This window comes from Panthera leo, chromosome C1 (genome assembly GCF_018350215.1).
Source record: "Panthera leo isolate Ple1 chromosome C1, P.leo_Ple1_pat1.1, whole genome shotgun sequence".
NCBI classification, from domain to species: Eukaryota; Metazoa; Chordata; class Mammalia; order Carnivora; family Felidae; genus Panthera; species Panthera leo.
The window spans coordinates 162,047,029-162,069,491 of record NC_056686.1 but is presented as its reverse complement, the minus strand read 5'-3'; the positions used below and the strand labels follow the sequence as shown (position 1 = coordinate 162,069,491).

Sequence of the window (22,463 nt, the reverse complement as noted above, 5' to 3'; positions counted from 1 at the left end):
GAGGTGAGGGAAGGGCTTCCCACTCTGACACAGCGCCTGAGTAGTCGGGGCTTGAGGAACACAGCCAGCTGGTTTCCTAAGCTGTACTGAGTGTGAGGGCCGGCACTGTGCGAATGGCGCCCCATATGTGGTTTTGTTTTATCTTCATAACTTTATGACGTCCCTATTTTACAAATGAGAAAGCTGAACTCGAGAAGCTCAAGTTCACTGCCCACACTAGCAAGCAGAAGAACTGAGATGTGAACCAAGACCCAGTCTGAGTTCAGCAGCTCGGGGCTGGGTGGGATCTCCTGCTCCCTTGCTCCCCTGGACACGCCCCACGTGATCTAGGCCATCCTGTAACTCCCATCAGGGTTTTGAGAGCTTCAGTCTTAGTGCCAACCCCCTTCCTGCCTTCCCAATTAGGTCTTCTGCCCTCTTCCCCAGTCCTCGTCCAGTCAGGTGTGGGGGGCTTAGTTCTAGCAATGAAATCAGAAATGTATGCACATATCCTCACTGTTTCTGAAATTCCAGGCAAGTGAACAGGACAGAAACTTATTTCCCTTCGGAGCCACTTTCCAGCCACAATGTAGTTAGTTCACCTCAGAAGGAGAAAGCGTGCAGCCTGGGCTTGTTGTGACCTTCGGAGCATTGGAACACGCCTGACCCATATGAGTACTGGGGAGAGTGGTAAACTGCACTGCTGGGCAGCCTCTCTGAACCCAGCTGGTTTCAACCTACTTCCCGAAGTAATTCATCAGCACAGATCTGTGGCACGGCAGAGTGCCCTCACTTTAGAGAAAACCCAAGGGAAAACAGTCTGGTGGTTCCTCAAAAAGCTAAACACGGGATTGCCATAGGATCTAGTAATTCTGCTGCCAGGTGTATACCCCAAAAGAACTGAAAGCAGGGACTTAAACAGAGAGCTTACACGCCAGTGTTCACAGCAGCAATAATCACAACAGCCAAAAGATGGCAACAACCCAAAGTGTCCATCAGTGGAACAGCAGTGTGTACATATGATATTACTGAGCCTTAAAGAGGAAAGCAGTTCTGATGTGTGTTACAGTATGTGTCAACCCCGAAAACATGTTTGATGAAATAAGCCAGACGCAAAAGGACAAATCTTGTGATCCCAGTTAAACGAAGTACTTAGAATAGGCAAATTCATAGAGACAGAAAGTAGGATAGAGATTGCCGAGGTTTGGAGGGAGGGGTGAGTTATTGCTCAATGGGTAGAATTTCGGATCGGGATGATGGGAAAGTTCTAGAAATGGACAGTGGTGATAGTTGCACAACACTGTGAATGTACTTAATGCCACTACGCTTAAAAATGGCTACGACGGTACATTCTGTGCATATTTTACCACAATTAAAAATAAAGAATGAAAACAATGGTAAAAATGTAAGTTTCGTGTTATATATACATTTTACCACAATTAGAAGGACAAAAAAGAATCTGCTGCTTGCCTAATCTCCCAGGACTGATTATTGACTCAGGGAAGGAACTTAAAAGTCATTTCCATTCTCATTTTAAGGATAAGGAAACTAAGGCTTAGAGAAATGACCTCCCTCTGGTCACAGGGCAATTTAGCGACAAGCCGGACCTCCTCACTCTGCTCTTGTGCTATTGCCATTACCTCAAATAACGACCCCAGCCCCGCAAAGCAAGGCCCTGTGTGTGACACATTCCCTCCTCGCCCAGCAGAACTAGTTTGACTGGACACCACAGTGTTACTGCGTGTAGCTCCATCGGCCCTTAAATATCTGTTCCATCAATCTGTCACCAAGTCGAAGGTTTCTGCCTTTGGAATCTCTTCCCTTAGTTCTGGCCCGCTCTCCAGAAGACCGCTGACTAGTGGGAGGAAAGGCAGGGGGTGCTGGGATCTGTCTCCCCACCTCCAGGTGTTTGCTGAGGGCTCGACCCGCCTGCCCCGTGTAGCCCCATCCATGAGATGGGCGTGTCTGCACAGCAGGAGGACTTCTTGGGATGTCAGGAGCATCCTGGAAGCACAACACAGGCAGGTAAATGTGGATGGGGGTGCATTTATGACTGACGGTGCAAACAGAAACACTTCAGAATTCAGATCTCTAAGCGGTCTCTTTTTCTGCCCCTGGTTGTCACAACCGGGAGTTTTGCTTTGTGTAGAACCGCAAGTTTTGAAAAATTAGAAATTATGTTAACGTTTAAACCCATCAGACGGGGTCATCCAGGAGAGTTTTTGAGTCTGTCGGGAGGAAGCTGTGCTGGCTCCAGCCACTGGGGACCATGATACCACCCTTGCCCGCTGCCCAACTTTTTCCGCCAGTCTTGCCTTCAAGCCTGAGTTCCCTGCTCCTGGTTCTCAAACCACCATGTTCAAGGTCGTTTCTCACCACAGCTGCTGCTTGAGCTCTAGCCCCATGACAGTTCTTGGGCAGCCACAGCCACCTGCGGTCTCTCCCTCCCCACCCCCGCATCTACCCAAATTCCTCAAGCCCCATCACTCAATGCTGTCCTTTGCCCAAGGGAGTGTCTCTGCTTCCTGGGTTTTCCACGCAAACCTCCTCCCTGCTAGCTAAGGTCTTTCCCCACCAACATCCATGGTCTGATCACTGCTGCCGAGGTTATCTTCCTACAGCCCGGGTTCTCCAATTCTTGACCCCCAAGGTCACCCCACACTGCCCCATCCCACTGCTTGTGTTTACCAGTCACCACAACCATGCTCTTTTCTGCACTTCTGCCTGGGTCCCAGCTCTGCCATTGCCTTAATTTCTTCCCACTACCCCTGCCTAGGTCTGTCCTGACTGCAGCCCGAGTGCTGCAACTGTGGCAGCCCAAGATCAGTCTCAACGCTCTGCCCCGGAGCTCTTCTCCCCTTTCCTGCCTGCTGGTTTACCCTGACCCCCAGCCGGGCCACCCCGTCTTTCCTCCTGACTCACACCCTCATCCCCACTGTCACTGTCGCTGTTGCCACTGCTGCAGGAGCCAGGCTTGCTGCCCTCCTCCTCGGGCTCAGGGGCTCCGCGTGTGCAGAGGAGGCTGGAGAGGATGGGGTGGCACCAGACAGTGGTGCCACCCCATGGCATACAGCCACAGACATGGCGACAGCGGGGTCTGAGCCTGCCCTCAGGAGACTCTCCAGCAAGTCAGCCACGTGGACCTCCACTGCCAAGGGCAGGCTGCACCCAGGCTCTGGTTTGCTGAGGTTGGCTGGGGCCTCCTGGAACAGCCAGACCAAGTCTGCCTCTTCCAGGATGGTGGCCACGTGGAGTGGGCGGGGGTCCTGGTAATTTTCAACCCGCAACTGCAGCTTCCGGTCCTCCTCAGTTTCTCTAACTTCTCCTGGCTGGTTCTTGGGTCGGTGTTGGGGGTGTGTTTGGGGCCCGCGGGAGGTAGGGGTCAGGGGCTCCTCGGGGCACCCAGTGGGGGCTGGACCAGCACCGTGCGGCCCACGCTCTGCCATGCAACCCACTGCATGCCACACACAACCTCTGCACCGTGGACGCCTCCCCAGGCTGTCTGCCAAGTGCCGGGCTGCTTGGCCCAGCTCATCCTGCAGGTGCAGGGACTCGGTGCCAGCTGCAAAGCCCAGCAGGAAATCCGGGAAAGGCTCGTGGTGATGAATCACCTCCGAGCGCGGTGCCGGTCCCCATCTTCAGGGGACCACAGCCAAGGGTGAGCGGTGCCCACAACAGCCCCGGCCCGCCTCCGCCCCGCGCTGGTGCTCCCAGAGTCACAGAGTTCGACCCCGACAGCCGAGGCCGCTGTCACACCATTCATGGGCATCCACAGCCTTCCTGAACTGGTGCCCCGGCCGTAGTCCCCCAACCGTGGCCTCTAAGTCTTCTTTTGGATTGGTGTTTCAGCGAGGAAGCGGCCTAGAGGAGCGGGGAAGAGCCTTGCCTCAGTGCCCCAAGGCTGCACAAACACGTGCCGCAAGCTGGGTGGCTTCAAACAACAGAAACTTATTCTCTCCCAGTTCTGGAGGCCTGTCGTGAACTGAAGCGTGTCCCCCTAAAATTTATACACAAGCCCTGAACCCCAATGGGATGGTATTTGAAGGTGGGGCTTTTGGGAGTTTAGGTTTAGGTGAAGTCATGAGAGTGGGATCCCCACAACAGGATTAGTGCCTTTTTTTTTTTAAAGAATAATATTGATTTTTTAAACTTTATTTATTATTTACTTTTTATTTCAGAGAGAGAGAGAGAGAGAGAGAGCACATGAGCAGGGGAGGGGGCAGAGAGACAGGGGGAGAGAGAATCCTAAGCAGGCTCCACGGTCAGCACAGAGCTTGACAGGGAGCTCGATCTCACGACCCTGGGATCACGGAGCTGAGCCAAAAATCAAGAGTCGGGCACTCAGCAGACTGAGCTGCCCTGGTGCCCCAAGATGAGTACTTTCTAAGGAGAAACACTTGCTGTCTCTCTGCTCGCTGCTTTGTGAGGACACGGTGAGAAGATGGTCGTCGGCAAGTCAGGAAGAGGGCCCTCACCCAAACCCGGCCATGCCAGAATCCAGATTTCCAGCCTCCAGGACTGTGAGAAGATAAATTTCTGTTGGTTAAGCCACCCATTCTGTGGTATCTAGTTATGGCAGCCTGAGCTCAGACAAGGCCAGAAGTCCAAAATTAGGGTGTTAACAGGCTGATTCCTTCTGGAGGTTCTGAGGGCGATCGGTTCCGTGCCTCACTTGTAGCTTCTGCTGGCTGCTGGCAGCCCTTGGTGACCCTTGGCTTGTGGCAGCATAACTCCACCCTGTGCTTCTGTCTTCACATGCCTTCTTCTCAGCGTCCTCTCCTTTTCTGTCCTTTATAAGAATACCTGGAGTGGCACCTGGGTGGCTCAGTCGGTTAAGTGTCCAACTCTTGGTTTTGGCTCAGGTCATGATCTCACGGTTCATGAGTTCAAGCCCCGTGTCAGGCTTTGTGCTGACAGCACAGATCCCGTCTGGGATTCTCTCTCTTCCTCTCTCTCTCTCTCTCTGCCCCTTCCCTGCTCGCGTTCTCTTCATCTCTCAAAATAAATAAATAAAAACTTTATAAGAACACCTGTCATTGGATTTAGGGCCTACCCTAAACCCAGAATAATCTTATTATAAGGTCCTTAACGTAGTTACAACTGCAAAGACCCTATTTCCAAATAACATCACATTCACAGGTATTAGGGATTAGGACTTAGACACAGCTTTGGGGGCCACTAGTCAGCTATAAGCACAAACCAGGAAGCAGTGCGGCAGAGAGAGGCTGTGGGCAGATGGGAAATCCTTCCAGGAAACCCCAGAGGAAGCTACGAGTGGAGAGGACAAGGCGAGCTAGACTCCCGCCACCTCCCAAAAGAGACTCGACGCTTCACCCCTGCACCTCAACCCGCCACCCCTCCCCTACTCCAACCAGGAGAGAATCGAAAGCAGCTGAGCCAACCCATGGTTTGTCCTGCCTCTGTGGCCTGCTGAAACTGCACTGGTCATTTCAAATGCCCGGGAGAGAGCAGCATCTATAACTTCCAGCCTCCTCCCCCCCAAAAGCTTGAAGCTACCGGCACCCAGGGGAGCTTCCGGAACACACGGGAAGCACTCGTGGGAGGAACCCCATCAAAGCCCTTGGTCAGCCAGGCAATGTCCGCACCCCCCCAATCAGCCTACAGGGCCTGGAGCACCAGGAGTGCCCCGGCCAGGGCAGGCCTAGTGGGAAAGCCTCCTCCCCACAGCCCATGGCAGGGAGTCAGCAAGAGTCCCAGATCTAGTGCAGGCCGCAGGTGGCCAGTGGAGAGGAGAGGACACTGCAGGCTTCAGTAATGACCCTTTACACTGGCAGGAAGCTGCACGGCCCACAAACACCCTCGCCTCCCCTACCCCCTCCAATCCTCACTGCACCCTGTGAGGTAGAGGTCACACTAAAGTTGTCCCCGCTGGACACGTGAGAAAACGGAGGCTCAGAGAGGAAAGTGTCTCAGCAAATACGAAGCAGAGCGGCTCACTGCAGTGTAGCACGTTCTGGACTTGAGTTCTGGAACAGGAAAAGGACCTTAGTGGAAAGGAGATGAAATCTGAATAAAGTCTAGTATTTAGTTAAGAGCATCGTACCAGTCTTCACGTACCGTGGCTACGTGAACATTGAGGGGTGCTGGGTGAAGGGCATTTGGGAGCTTTCAGTTCTATTGCTATGGTCTGAATGTTCGCATCTCACCCAAACTCATGTTGGAAACCTAATCCCCAATGTGATGGTATGAGGAGGTGGGGCCTTTGGGAGGTGCTCAGTCACCAGCGTGGAGCGCTTCTGAATGACACTAATGACACTAATGACCTTGTGGAAGAAGCCCCAGGGAGCCAGCCCACCCCTTCTACCACGGTAACGCAGCAGGAAGCCTGCAGTCCGCAACTCTAACGAGGGTCCTCCCTGGGACCCAGGGACGCCAGCACCCTGATCTTGGACTCCCAGCCTCCAGAATTGTGAGGAACAAATTTCTGTAGTTTATAAGCCACCCAGTCTGTGGTATTTTGTTACAGCAGCTTGAACAAACTCAGACATCTATCTTTGCAACTTTTCTGGAAATCCAAAATTGCTCCAAGATAAGTTTTGTTAAAAAGCAAAGCTGGGAAGGGAGTGGAGTAAAAAACCAGAAACAAAACAGAAACGGTACTTGACTTTTTTCACCTCGAGTTCAGGAGTTCACACTCTTCTGTGGTGGCTGTTGACAAGGACATGAAGAAATTGGAACCCTTGGGGCCCCTGAGTGGCTTAGTCAGTTAGCGGTTAGCATCTGACTTCAGCTCAGGACATGATCTCGCTTTGGGAGTTCAAGCCCCATATCAGGCTGCCTGCTGTCAGCAGAGAGCCTGGATCCTGCTTCAGATCTTCTGTCTCCCTCTCTCTCTGCCCCTCCCCTACTCACAGATGCGCTCTCGCTCTCTCAAAAATAAAAATAAAACATTAAAAAAAATTGGAACCCTTGCACATTGCTACATTGCTATTGATAATGTAAAATGGTGCAGCTGCTGTGGAAAGCAGTTTGGTGGTTCCCCAAAAAGCTAAATCGAATTACCATATTACCCAGCAATTCCACTTGTAGGTATAAACCCGAAGGAATTTCAAGCTGGGACCTGTACACCAACGTTCACTATTCCCAATAGTCAAAAGGTGGAAACAACTCAAATGTCCATCAATGATGAACGGATAAGCAAAATGTATATACACACAATGGAATACTACTCAGCCTTGAAAAGGAATGAAATTCTGACACATGCTTCAACGTACATGAGCCTTGATAACATGGTGCTAAGTGAAATAAGCAAGATGCAAACAAACAAATATTGTAGGATTCCATTTATATGAGATGCTTAGAATAGGCAAATCTATAGTGACAGAAAGTAGACCAGTGGTTAGAACAGGGGCAGGGGGGGGAAGGGTGAGTTATTATCTAATGGTACAAAGTTTCAGTTTGGCATAATGGAAAGTTTGGGAAATGGAGAGGAGGGATGATTGCACAGCCTTGCAGACATACTTAGGGCTGCTGAATTGTATACTGTATGGTGGTTAAAGTGATACATTTTGTGCAGATTTCACCACAATAAAAAGTGTTTTTTTTTTTTTTTTTAATCACAAACTGCCCCTTTCTTAACCTTGAAAATGGTCCCTGGGTGAGGACTGGGTGAAAACAGGGCACTGATAGAGAAATGAGTTGCCTCTTGGAGGAATGTTAACACCTCTCTCCACCAATATCCTTAAGGCTCCTAGCTCCCTCCTTGAACCAACCCCCAGCACATTTGCCTTCAGGAAGGAAGGACAGGGTAGAACAGGGGAATTGTCCCACTTCAAATTTAAACCACTTTGAGGCAAGTGGCCACTCAGCACCCAGGGAGCCTACTGTGAGGGGAGAGTGCTCTTTGAGCACCTCTTCCCCAAATCTTTCTTCTCGCTTTATCAGCCAGCAAAGACCCTCCTACAGTACTTTGTAACAGAGTGTATTTTTTAGTCGGGAAAATAAACCTCTTGAACAACATTTATATATATATATATATATATATATATATATATATATATATATATATATATCTTATTTATTTTAGTTTGAGAGAGACCGTGAGTGGGGAGGAGCAGAGAGAGAGGGAGAGAGACAGAATCCCAAGCAGGCTCCATGCTGTCAGCGAGGAGCCCGACTTGGGGCTTGAACTCATGAACTGTAAGATCATGACCCAAGCCCAGATGAAGAGTCAGATGCTTAACCGACTGAGCCACTCAGGCGCCCCACACGACCTTTATTTCTTGAACATCCGTTTGATAAAGGGCTTTTAAGCCTATGGTTCCATTCCCTTTCCTAGCTTTTTGCTAGAAAACCACTTACCACTTTATAGTATTTTCTTGCATACCTGTCTGCTATCAACTCCTACCTTGGAATCCTCCCAAACAAAATACCAAAAGGTATTTTATTTATGTTTATATTCTCAGGCATTGGGTACGTGCTCAAAAAATTTGATTAATCAATTAGGAGATAAGGGAGTGAAAGGGTTAGCAACCTAAATTGTCTTTAGATTGCCCTCACTCTCTAACATCCTGCCCTGGTATAACTAGCCCACACAATGCCTATGAATTTCTATATATATGCATGTTTGTGAATATGCACACCATAAGACTTTTCGGCATGAGCATATACATTAGTTCCAGGAAAAACAGATCTATGAGCCCTTCCTACACATCTCTAAGGACATCTACCCGCACTGCAACTGATCTGCATCACTAACACCAAATCCACCTGTAAAGGCCCTTTCTCAAAGCCCTTTGCTTCCAGGAACCTACACCCCCCACCCCACCACCCCCGTCTTCCGGCTGGTCAAGACCTATGCTCTCCTTTATTTTCCTCATCACATATAAGGGGCCTGATGATCTCCTGTGATGTCTGCTTCCCTAATTACTTTATGGATGTAAATCATCTGTCCTCAATAAGACTGCCCCTACCTGAAGAAGGTAGTTGGGTTCCTGCTACCCATACTTCCTGTGGGACCTTGGGCAAGTTACTTAACCCTTCTGAGTCTCAGAGTAAAATCTGTGGATAGCAACGTCTTCTCCAGGGTGCTAGGAAAAGTGGCCAATGCTCTGGAGGTGCCCCTGAAGTAACACCCTCCGGGGCAGAGGCTATGTCCTGAAATGCGGTATTTCCTCCACCAAACCCAGGAGACGGTTGAGTACAAATATTTATTGAATTTGTCTTTATTACATTTTTTTACTGAGTTATAATTCACATACCATAAAATTCACTATTTGAAAGTGTACAATTCAGTGGTTTTTAGTATATTCATGAGGCTCTGCGACCATCAATTCCAGATATACAATTGCAGAACATTCTCATCAACCCATCTCGTTGGCTTTTAATAAATCAAAGTATATCTTGACTATTTGTCAGTAAATATAATTATCCTACTTTATAATTACTAATAGTGTTTATGACATTACTATGTGCCAGTCACTGTTTAGGGTCCTTTATACACAATAAGTCCAACGTGGTAAGTTTACAGCAGCGGCATCATGCCACGTTACTCATGAAGAAGTGGAGACACTGAAAGGCAGGAATCTTGCCCACGGCCACCGAGCTGCCACTTGAACCCAAGGTGCCTGAGTCCAGGTTCCTCACCATTCCTGCTACCTCTTCGCTGGAGCATTAAGATTTAACAACCAACCAACCAAAAACAAGCAACAGACACAACCTTTAAGTATGAAGACCCCGTTTCTTCCTCCTTTATCAATCACCCATGGCTGTGATTTTTTTTCTAAACACAAATGAATTGTCCCCTGCTGACCTTGGACCTTTGTGTCGCTGCGTCGGCGACACAAAAGTCTGGAAGCCCTGATCCTCACCCCCCAGAAGTGAACAGTGTGGACCCACAGTACAGGGAGAAGGGGACACATAAACACGGCATTCAGAGATGGGAGAGTCTGGCTATTGGTGATGGCGGAAAGCTGGGACTTTCTGTTCCAAAAAGAACCATAAGCAATGAAATAGTTCTGGAAAGACCAATGGCTTGTTTTCTTTCTTTAAGATGAAATTCAGCAGCGGGAAAACCCGCTCATGAATTGAGCAAATGCTCCTTCCCTTTAAGTCATTTTATTCTCTGACAGCTAAAAACACACTGATCTCTGTTCACCTTCATAATACCACCTCCCACATTAAACTATCTATGCCCTGTCATTTACAGAGGGGCTGTTTTCAGATAACAGCACACACTGTATTTGATAGAAATGCTGTCTCTGAAAAGTACCATGTGGATTCGGTTTTGGTAATTCAAGTTTTTTGGTTTTTGTTTTTTAAATGTGCCATGGGGAAAATTCTGTAGAGCATCCTGTAGCAAAAACTCCTTCAAAATCGTCATTACTTGCTAGCTGTCCCCTAAGTTCTGATAACTCTCAATATCATGTGTTCTTATTCAAGATATACACCTGGATTTAGGCTACCTCATAGTCTGTCCTTTGCACCTCTTGGCAACAGAAAATGTACATATCAAGTTTGAAGGCCAGGACTCAGCCAACATCTCAGCTAGACTTTGACCCTCAGGAAAACTTGGGCACCTGCAAATATGTTACCTCAGATTTGTGGTCTACATATGGGGCCCTCAGGCATGATTATAAGCAGAACTGCCGATACCGGAAAGTGCTGAGTTTACTTAGGGTTCTGAAGAACCTTCCAGCTTGGTCTGAGGTATCTTGTTCATAACACATTTTAAATGTTACTTTTTTCCCCCCTACTAATCATGTAATTTAGGAGAAATTCCTTTCAGAAAATAACGCACCATTGATAATAACTGTATTGTATTGTGATAGGATTTTTTGGTTGGTAGGGTATTTGGGGGAGGGTGGTTAAATGGCACAATATACTACACGGTAACTTAAGAAGATAGGGGCAAATCTAGAGAAATGCTATTTCAGTTAAATAAACTAGGCAGCAGCTCCCTCTTGTGCTGAAAAGTAAGTACTGCAGCCACTGAATTAAAACCTGGAAAATCATCCCTCAATACACATAAAACTTGCTTAAACAAAGAGCTGTTCCCAAATATTTTAAGTCTGAGAAAAGCACGGTACTTAGCAACTCTTTATTTTAGCCAGAACACCCACTGCCATTAATATTTAATTAATTCTTCAAACATTTATTGAGTACTTACTGGGTGCCAGTTACTAGGGATGCTAGGGTAATTAACAGTTACTGCCCCCAAATTGCTCACAAGGGCTGGTCCATCAAGATGCCACCTTTCTCATCATGCTTTTTCTGGTCCCCTGTCAACTATGACCTCTGTCTCCTCTGAACTTCCCCCGATTCCCACCCTAAGATTGAGTCTTCTCATGCCTCTCCCCTCTTCTTCCCATTATCAAGCAGTTTCTTTTCTTATCATGCTACTGGATTGGAACTTCTTTGAAAGCAGCAGCCACATCTGATCCACTCGGTTTTCCTCATTCTGCACGGGTCCAGTTAGTATCCAAATGCATATTTGTTCAATTTAATTCAATTCAACAGAATCAGGAAGCAATAGAGATCCACAGCTAATTAAAAACAGGTTCTAATGGAGAAGTGTATTTCAGCTGCTCTATGCACATAACTCTCACAAATGGAAATGTAGCCATTGTTTCATTGCTGCCAAAATCATGTTGAATTTTTTCTAATCATTTTTCTGTGGTGCAAGGATGCCAATGGAAAATAAGACTTATATTATCCTAGAATCCATGATGTCAGAAAGAGTTTGCTCCATCACTTTCCTACCTGTCACAAAAAGATGCTGGATTGCGCAGGTGTTCCCTGTGGGCACCGTGTCAGAAATGTGAAAGGTCGCTCTGGCCAAGCCATCTGGGGTGGACAATGTTCTAAACCAGTGGTTCCCAGACTTTGGGATGTCACATAAAAACTTAAAACAATTTTTTTCCTAGGGACTGACTGACATGAGGTTGCCAATATCTTATTTTGCTAACTATGAATAGTTTTAAAAATCACTTATCATCTTCATTTTATGGGGGAAAAAATGAACTTTAACACCAAGAAGCAAAAAAGTCATAATCTCAGAATAAAGAATTTTCCAAGATTTCATTTTTAAGCAATCTCTGCACCCAACATGGGGCTTGAACTCACAACTGCGAGATCAAGAGCCGCACTATGGACGGAGCCAGCCAGGCACCCCCCCCCCAAATTTTTTTGTATTGAATACTTTTAACTCTAGATTTGGACCAGGCACTTGGATCAAGGAGTTGGAGAATGTGGAGGGTGGACTTGAAGCCACGTCCCTGACACCCCTCCTCTGCCCACCTTTTTCCTCTCTTGGATTCAAGAGCTTCTTTTCATTTGACCATTCTCTCACTCAGGTTTGCCTTGCAGTATGTGAGAATGAGCATGAAATCATATCCCTGAAGAACAGGAACTAGAATGGAAACCAGCTGGTGCCAAAACCCAAACGAGGGAAAAGGGCAGACGATGGGGTCAGGCACGTGCACTTACGTCCACCCCCCTCCCCACTTCCCTCGTGTCTGGGTCCAAGGCTGGCTGGGTGGAAGGGGAGTTTGTGGGATGGCCTCATGTGGGTTAAGGGGAAGATGGGGGAAGAGAGACAAAGAGATCGGCCCTGCTTTTGGGAGCGGCATTTCTGTCTTCTCCTGACCACAAGGTAAACAGCAGAGTAGAAGCGTGCAGCAGTCTCATGCTTCGCTTTTTCAAAGCCTTTCAGATAGCTGTTCCATCTGATCACCTCCACACGACCCAGCGGGCTGATTTCAGGAAGGGGCTGAGATTGGCTTTGTCTCCCTCCCACTCCAGGACTCAGATGAAAGAAGGAAGGGCTCTCAGGGGCTCGTCTCAGACCCAGACTGAGGGGATGCTTGCATCTGTGTGTGCGTGTGTGTGTGTGTGTGTGTGTGTGTGTCTGTGTGTGCGTGCGCAGGAACTTGACCCAGGTTGAAAGTCTGTGGGCAGCAGTAGGAAAGAAACCCACTGAGAAGCACTAAATGACCTTAAATAGCTTGCACCCTTCAGGTCACTCCTTAAATCACCTTGCATACGCTACCTCCTCCCCAAGAGAGGGAGTCCCTCTGGGAGGCGGTCAGAAGGGGCTGACAGCCCCAGCACCCCCCGCCCCCAGGGCCCTTCTCCTGACAAAACGACAGCCTTGGGACTCACATTAGTCTCGGCTCTGCTGTGTCCCAGAAAGGACAGGTGTCCCTCTGACTCAGAAAGACAGGCCTTGGAGCAGCGGCCCCTCCCCAGGGTCCACTCCTTCCAGCAGCCTGCTTCGCAGACGTGCGCGGCCGAGGGTGTGGGTGGCCGTGGCTCATCTCCCTCCTTTTCTCACCATCTTTTCTCACGCCAACAGGAGAGAGAAAACTCTTAAATCACCTTTGAGCTGACAAAAAGAGAAGATGAAGAAAAAGGCCTACCAGTCTTCTCTGCCCACCTCTGATGCGTAACTTCTGCTGAGAATGTCGGGTTTCGGAGAGACAACACCCAAACTTTGGTACCAGTTACCAGTCTATACCTTCCCGCCTCCAGGGCACTGAAAATGCAACTCATCGCCTTGACCCTCAGCCTTCCAATCTCCTCTTCATCCTTCCCCCCAAAGGGATCATTCTCTCCTCAATCTAAATAAACTTCCAGGCCCCGAGGAGGTCTAAGCAGGTCCTCATTTGCTCCTCAGCAGGACCTTAGCCACCTTTCCCTCAGTTTTCCCAGGCCCTCCCTTCCTTCCACCATCCTCCCTCACCCTCATGGGCTGCTCTTCCCCTTCTCCAAAGACCAGCCTCAAAATAGCACCCGTGACTATTGTGGAGAAAAACACCAAGGCCAACAGTTTGTTACCAGGAGGCCATCCTTTGGTGGCATTAGTTGTAACAGAGTTTTACCTTTATCATTTCACTTCCTGTGACCCAGTGCTCTTAAAGTACAGCATATCCACTTAAATTGGATAACTTCACGAGTTATGGTCCCTTCAGGACTTGGAACCAAACTTAAGCACAAGATTCTTCTCCAAGCAATGGATTCTGCCCACCCACCACTCAAATTTAGCTGAAACAGATGAGGGATTGTCCACTAACCTCACAGAAAAAACCCCGCTGGGGACTGGGCAGACTGTTCCTACCTTTAAAGCACATGCTTCTCATGGTGACAGCAGAGTCTCCATGAGGATCTATAAGAGGGTGTTAGATAGAGGCAGCAATGAGATGCTGGTCTTCCCATCAGTCTTAATATGGCAGCTTGGCTGCCCAGGAAAGACAGAGGACAGGGAAGGGGTTCCCCTTGGCCACCACACTTATAACTATAGTATTCTTATTTTAATTACTTACACAACATCTAGCATATGCACCTATTATGTGGCAGGCAAAACACTGGACACTCCATAAACTTGATGGTGAGCTAGACAGAAGTGGCCCTATCCTCACAGGGCTAAGGTCTAGCGGGGAATCAGGTGAGTGTCCTGGGGAGGGGTTAGGCTGGTTTACTCCCATGGCCCAGCCTGCCTTCAATCCCTCCTTTGCCTCTAAGGGTATACATCCCATCCTCCTTGGTACTTGAGTTCTAGCCCAGGGAGGTCCCGCACCTGTTGGTTGGACAGAAGGCACAGACCTCCCGCAGGACAGGGACACACTTGAGCCTGAAGTGTGGCCTCTAATCAATGCACACCCATCGATAAAGCCGAGATGTGCTTGCAGCACTAGCCTCGACCTGGCCCCTTGGGGCACAACTTGCTCAATGCTTCAGCGTCCCCAAGAGCTAAGGCACAGTCATTGTTACAATGTTAACACACAGGAAACGGAGACTTTGAACAGCAAAGTGACCACCTAGGCTGCACAGGCAGAACTTGCTCTGGGTGTGGGAGCTGGTGACTGAGCCTGGCAGTCTGGCTCCTGCTGAATCCTGGCTCAGGAGCGGGGCCCCGTGAGAGGCCAAGGTGGCACAACCCCGGGGCTGGGGAGCAGGGACAGCAAACCCTGAAGAGCACTTACAAAGCGCAGGAGCCATCCTGGGCTCTGGGCACAGACTGTCTTGCGAGCACCACCTCGACCCTACAAGGTAGGGATTTGCAGATGACAAACACAAGGAAGAAAAGGAACATGCCCAAAAGACACAATGAGCAAGTGGTAGAAATGTCCACGCTTCTGCCTCAGCTCTTCCAGAGTCTTAACCTGCATGTGAGTCACCTGGGGAATCTGGTTAAACTGCAGGTTCAGACTCTGGGGCAGGGCCCCAAACTCTGCATTGCTAATGAGCTCCCTGTGATGCTGATGCTGCTGGTCCATGGCTTCAAGTAACAAGGCTGTATAATACCTTGCCTCTTGGTAGTTCAGCTGTTTTATCCTCAATTAAGCGTTTCCAAAGGACTCCGTGTTAGCAGTAATCATTTTAGCTAATTTTCATTGAGTGCTTACTCGCATCAGGCCCTGTATTAAGAGCTTTTTCTGTGGATTATCTCCTTAATTAAATGAAGTAGGATAGGGACGCCTGGGTGGCTGTTGGTTGGGCATCCGACTTCCGCTCAGGTCATGATCTCACGGTTCGTGGGTTCGAGCCCCGCGTTGGACTCTGTGCTGACAGCTCAGAGCCCGGAGCCTGCTTTGGATTTTGTGTCTCCCTCTCTCTCTGCTTCTCCCCTGCTCACACTCTGTCTCTCAAAAACAAAGATTAAAAAAACATTTTTTTAATAGAAGTAGGATCCAATTAGTGTCCCCATTTTATACATGAGGAAAACTGAGGCCCAGAAAGTTTAAAGACCTCGCTCAAGGTCACAGAGCCAGCAAGTACCAGAGCCGGTTCCACCTGTTCCTGAAGTGTGTCTGTGAAGGAAAGAAGGCAGGCATTTCGGGCTCCTTTTGTCTGTGGAGAACACCCAGGTGGAGAGTGTTCAATGTTTTAAAACGAGGCCTAGAATCCATCTGGTTCTCGTAATACAAGTTCCATCTTTCCTTCCTTAACCACGAGCAAATGATTCTAATAAGACATTTCTTCCTTCAGACAGAACTGAAGGAGTCCTTAACCAAGCCATCATCATCCCCCAGGGACTTGAACTAACTTTCCTGGCTCAGCTGTCCCCCTTTTCAAAGGCCATTATGTTGGTTAGAGTCCCTGGAGACCCGAAGCATCTCAGGAGTAATCAGAAGCCTCCAGGGCTCCTGGAGAGGCCCTGCTATCCACTCAGGCCAAGGGACATCTTCCCAGCTACCCACCACTAATTCAACCCAGCAGCAGTGGGGCCAAGGCCTGATATCAACTGTCAGCGACTCTGAGGTGTTCCTGACCCAACCCCCCTCGACTCCCTCCCTCGGTCCCCAGCTACTGTCTTCTCTCCTCTAGGGTATCAGCTCCCTCCCTTTATTAAGAACTCCTCCCTTCTTTTCTGAAACTGGCTTTTTAGAAAGGATCCTTTGAATTCTAAACCGATGCCTGATAAAGTTCAAACAATTGCATCAGTTAAGCCAGGAGCTGGGAGAGGGGAATGGGGACAGAGGTTTCAGAGATTGCAAAGATTCCTGCCCTTGGGAAGTTTACAGCTTAGCGGGGGTAACAGATACAGGAGGAATTTCAGCAGAGAGAGGGAATGTCTCAGATGTAGGCACATCAAGGGCACTGTGGGGGCCCAGAGGCATCAGAGGAGATGCCATCACAGGTGAATTCTGAAGACTGGGTCAGAGGCAGCTGGTGCAAAGGTATTCCACGCACAAGCAACAGCATGAGCAGAGAGAGCTCAGGTATTTTAGACTTTGGGGCATGAAATATAAAGCAAGGAGTGGCCAGAAATAAGATGGGAGAATAAAATAAGGGCAATGTCAAGGAAGTCCCCAAATGCCCCATCAAGGGGGCTTGGACTTGCTTCTCCAGGCAGTGGTCCTGTAATCATGCCCCAGGGCCCATTTTTGGAAGGCCAAGCACGGACAGACCTCTGAGCGCCCACCCTTCAGACCCCATGTCTGCTTTACATATTCAGTGCTCGGCACAATGTTGTGCGAAGAAAAAGTTTCGTTGCCAAGAGACCCATGCGTGACATCTGTTCCTGATGGGACACCGACTCAGAGAACTCAGGATTTCAGGAATTAGGAAGAGGATGCCTTTGGGGTTTTGTCTAATTGGTGGACGCCCCGGAAACATCCTCTTTCCACAGGCCAGGAAGTGGCTGTTTCATTTTCTAATTCCATTCTGTCGTGAGTAAGGAAGCGGGAGCTGCTTCCTTCCTTCCTCGCTGGACCCCACAGGTGTCAGTCCCCAACAGCCCTCCACGTCCATCCTCTCCACGCCAGCCTGCAGGGTCTTACCACTCCAGGGACCTTTGATACGAAGCTGGTGATTACAGGAATTGTCAGGCCCCACCGTGCTGCCAGCACTGACCTTGCTGACAAAGTCTACCCATGTTAAAGCTTTGCTGGGCCTCCCGGTCGCCCAGGAGCTTTGCGCCCTGGTCGCCCGTTGCTTACCTCCTGTATTAACAGCAAGCTTCAGCCAGTCTTGCCGGAGGACCTGGCTCTTCCGGGCTCCAGCCCCGCTCCCCAGCTGTCTGTCACTCCGTCAGGTCATGAGCATTCCAATTCTTTTAATCTGGCCACATAAACCAAGTCCCGCAGCCCCTAATCATGGCCGCTGCTTGGCCAGACTTCCCCCAGTCATGCTGCCTGGTTGGTGCTGCCTGGGCCCCGGGAAGGCAGCCGGAGTAAATCACCCCCCAGCACCACCCTCTGAGGGTGCCTATCAAGCCTCCACCAGGGATTCACTGCGCCAGCTGACGCTTACTTTCTCTGTGGGAAAGCATCGTCCAGACGGCAACACACATTCTGAATGTGCACAGTTATCAATAAAAGTGTCTGAGAAGGCAACCCTCCCCATAGACTGAGATTGATTTACTTACAAATTATAATTAGGTATTACTGGAATAATCTGTTACGGACATTATTAAATATACACAAATATAAATGAAAGCAAATGAATTAAACAATATTTTTACACTTTTATTTATGGTACCTTTCTGCTGTCACTAAAAGATGGAACTGTCCTTAGAGGTCTATAATTAAATATGCCTCATTAAAAAAAAAAAATTAACAGACGTTAGCTTGGGGAGCAGTTTTAGGTTTATAGAAAATTTGAGCAGAAAGTATACAGAGTTCAGATGTACCTGCTCAGCGCTTTCCCCTCCCCAGTGGCCCCTATTAATAACGTCTCATATTAGGGTGATGCATTTTCTATAAAACTTGAGCCAATGTTGATACATTATCATTAACTGAAGTCCACAGTTTCCTTTAGGGTTTCCTCTTTATGTTGCACATTCCACGGACTTTGATAAATGCCCATTACAGTCTCCTTACATTACAGCATCATATAAAATAATTTCATACCCTAAAAATTCCCTGGGTTCCGTCTAGTCATCCCTCTTCCCGCCTCCCACCCACTCATCATTTGCTCCATTAAAAAACCTTGGTTAACCCTTTATGGAAAAAGTGGATTTAAAGTTCCAATTCTAAGTTCATGCCTTGCTTTTGTTTAAGTTTGTTTGTTTGTTTGTTTGTTTGTTTAGAGAGAGCAAACACAAGCTTCAGCAGGGGAGGGGGAGAGAGAGAATCCCAAGCAGTTTCCTCACTAGCAGGGGCAGAGCCTGATGCATAGCTGGAATTCATGAACTGTGAGATCACGACCTGAGCTGAAATCAAGAGTCAGGTGCTGAACTGACTGAGCCACCCAGGCGCCCCACACGCCTTGCTTACGAGCCACCTGACTGGCATTATAGAAGATGTGGCCTCACAAAGGTTAGTGACTACAGGTGGGGAAGGGCAGCAATGGGTGCATTTAGCAAATCACAGTAATTGTTTCCGTGCCATTCATCTGTTATATAAAGGTCTTTATGAAATTTGGCTGGTAAATTTCTCTCCTCCTGAAGTCAATCATTTACTCATACAGGCTTATTAGAAGCTGATACATTTTACAATTTTAATAAAGGGCCTAGGTGCCCCCCATTCTAAAATACTTGGGACGATTTCAAGCAGATTCAAAATTCCTCTCCAACTTTTTAAAGTAGTACAGATATAGGAGTTTTTATAGATAGTAAAACTTGTTTTCTTTAAAACTAAACCACTGGCTGATACATTTCTAAACATTTCTAAAGTATTTTCAACAATACTTTTTCCATAGTACAAATTTCTTTTCAAAGTCTGTTTCTCTCTCACATTAAAATATCACTGTACGTTAGAGTGACAGATTAAGGGAACTTATTCTTTTCTAAACTATTGGATAGGTAGCACAGTGCTAACTGCCACTTATCACAGAAAAGATGAGCAAATTTAGAACACTTGCCTTTCCGAAAAAGAAGAGTATACATTGGAAGGTTTTTTTTTTTTTTTTAATGTTTATTGTTGAGAGAAACAAAGGGCGTACAAGTGGGGAAGGGAAAGAGACGGAGGGAGACAGAATCTGCAAAGCAGTCTCCAGGTTCTGAGCTGTCAGTGCAGAGCCTGACGTGGGGCTCGAAACCACAAACTGTGATATCACAACCTAAGCCAAAGTTGGACACTTAACTGACTGAGCCACCCAGGTGCCCGTGAAGGTTTTCTTTATTAAAGATTTTATTTTTAAGTCATCTCTACCCCCAGCATGGAGATGGAACCCACAACCTGGAGATCAAGAGTCACACTCCATGGGGCGCCTGGGTGGGTCAGTCAGTTGAGCGTCTGACTTCAGCTCAGGTCATGATCTCATGGTTCATGGGTTCGAGCCCTGTGTCAGGTTCTGTGCTGGCAGCTCAGAGCCTGGAGCCTGCTTTGGATTCTGTGTCTCCCCCTCTCTCTTACCCTCCCCCGCTTGCACTCTGTCTCTGTCTCTCAAAAATAAATGAATTAAAAAAAAAAAAAAGTCACACACTGAGCCAGCCAGGTATACCTATATGTTCAATGTTTTGTTTTTTTTTTTTTTTTTAAATTTTTTTTTCAACGTTTTTTATTTAAATATGTTCAATGTTTTAAAAAGCTTTAAGTTTAGTGATATCTTTAAGTACTTTAACACAGATAATAAACAAGTCTTTGTAAATTAAAGATTTTCATAGTCTTCCCCATCTCCTAGATTCTGTTTATGAATTTTATTATTGTTTTGACATATTTTACATTTTATATATATTTAACTTTTGTCATTTAAAAAATTTTTTTAATGTTTTATTTATTTTTGAGAGAGAGACAGAGTGGTGGGGGGAGGGGCAGGCAGAGAGAGAGAGAGAGAGTGGGGGAGGGGCAGAGAGAGAGGGAGTCACAGAATCTGAAGCAGGCTCCAGGCTCCAAGTTGTCAGCACAGAGCCTGATGCCGGGCTTGAACTCACAAACCGTGAGATCATGACCTGAGCCGAAGTAGGACGCTTAACTGACAGAGCCACCCCAGGCACCCCGACTTTTGTCATTTTTAAGACCATACTGCAGAATGTTGAATTCGTGACTCGTTAGGGTCTACGACACATCATCAGTTTTCAAAAACACTCTTGGGATATTTTAGCAAGTACCCCTGTCAACTTTTAAAGAACAGTCTTCCAAAAAATAAAATGAAGAGTGGTCTTCCAATTCAATCATGTATGTATTTTTAAAGTTTGTTTATTTTTGGAGACACAGAGAGACAGAGCGCAAGCAGGGGGAGGGGCAGAGAGAGCTGGAGACAGAATCTGAAGCAGGCTCCAGGCTCTGAGCTGTCAGCACAGAGCCAGACACGGGGCTCGAACCCACGAACCGCGAGATCATGACCTGAGCTGAAGTCAGATGCTTAACCGACTGAGCCACCCACGTGCCCCCAGTTCAATCATATTTTTAACAGCATCTTCACAAAGTACTTATTTTAAAACTAAAGAAATTAATCAGGAAATGTAGCCTTTCCTGCCCCCTTCCAGTGTCCCCCACTTCCGCAGGCTGAATCCATGGACACAAACATTCACAATTAACCAGATCCCACAGGGGTTTCCTGTGGGTGCAGAGACTAGACAGGGTCAGGACCACCTGAGTCTTTGGGTTTACCCCACTTCCTGGTTATGGCATTAGGGTCTCACTTCTCCAACTGTACTGCCTTGTCTCACTGAAGGGAAATTCCTGGATCTCTTTTATAGGAGGGGAATGATGTTTGGAAAACCATTTGCCTTTGGAAGCACCTAAGGTCTTCACAAGGTAACCGAACTGGTACCTGACCAATAAAGCAAGGTTTAATCATCAGTCAGAGCCATCAGACAGAGTGAGCAGAGCAAACACCTTCCATGTCATTAAGTTCATTCCCTGAATAAATAAAACCTACAGCCCACATGAACTTCCCCGAGACACTTACTCTGAGCTCACCTGCCAGCTATGAATTTAAACTGCTGTGCCTTCTTCACTCGCCCAAATGAAAGCTCCTTAGGAGCACCATAAACCAACAATTACATCAAACTCCTCTGGAACTGTGTTCCCTTCCACCACCTCTCTCTGACAGTTATCCTGGAAACTCATGATTAACTGACTGCCTTTCAGTTCCTCCTTTATATGAAGAGAACACAGTGTCATGTTCCCAGGAAGTATCCCAACGGAGAATAGCTGTGCCTGCCCATATTGGATATTTTCCATTCACCCCTCTAGTCCTGGGGGCTGACCTGTATGGGCAGGAGGGTGGGTTTCCTTGTCCTATGGCTCCTGACTGGGCTCAGATGATGGGTGGTACTGGAGGGAGAGGAGTAAAATCAGGATATTCATTCTTCACCCCACTGGGTCACCACGGCTTCGCATCATTCTGCCTCTGAAGGTCACAACTCCTGCCAGAGGTCTCTCCTGGAACCAAAGCTACCCTGCCCTGGTTCTGGCTCATATTCCTTCACCTTCAGGCTCAGAAGCAGTAATAACTCCGTGCTGTTTCAGCCTTGGGGCATGGCACCATTCCTTGTTCCTCTTCCTAAACACCTTTGCAAATAATTCCTTTTTTGGGCTTTCCTATATGATCTCATTTGAGAAGATATGTCTCCTGATGAAACTGCCTGATATCCTGGCCAAACAGCAGCTATGGTGTGAATGCCACTCTTTGGAAGTTGATATGACACTAAAACCAAAGAGGAAAATGCATGTGAGTAACGGACGCGCTGCCACTGCTGCCGCCAATAATGACAATGAGCTTTTCTCGAGTTAAGAGTCCGATACCATGTGCGTTATTTTACACAAATGAATTCACTTTAACCTAGAACACCTTCATGAAAGTGGTGGGTTAAGATGATCCAAAGATGAGCCCAATGACCCCTGCCTACTGATATTAACACCCTACGTGACCCTCACACTGGATGGACTTAGTGACTTGCTTCTAATGATTAGAATATGGCAAAGTAATGGAATGTCACCTCAAATAACAAAGGCCATATATGATAAACCTAAAGCTAACATCATACTCAAAGGCTAAAGCTTTTCCTCTAAGACCGGGAACAGGATAAGGATGCCCACTCTGGCCACTTTTATTCAACAGAGTCCTGGAAGTCCTAGCTGCAGCAATCACATGAGAAAAAGAAATCAAAGGCATCCAAATTGCTTCGGAAA

At 47.6% G+C, this 22,463-nt stretch overlaps 1 protein-coding gene across 1 annotated transcript; it reads right to left on the bottom strand.

Annotated features, from left to right (window-relative positions):
* Positions 1 to 2,591: 2,591 nt before the first annotated feature.
* LOC122226029 (NF-kappa-B inhibitor beta-like) lies at positions 2,592 to 15,215 on the bottom strand. The gene is given in 4 exon segments (XM_042948672.1): positions 2,592 to 3,056; positions 3,059 to 3,294; positions 3,493 to 3,615; positions 15,034 to 15,215. Coding segments are annotated over 4 exon segments (789 nt in total). The 3' UTR covers positions 2,592 to 2,808.
* Positions 15,216 to 22,463: the final 7,248 nt, after the last annotated feature.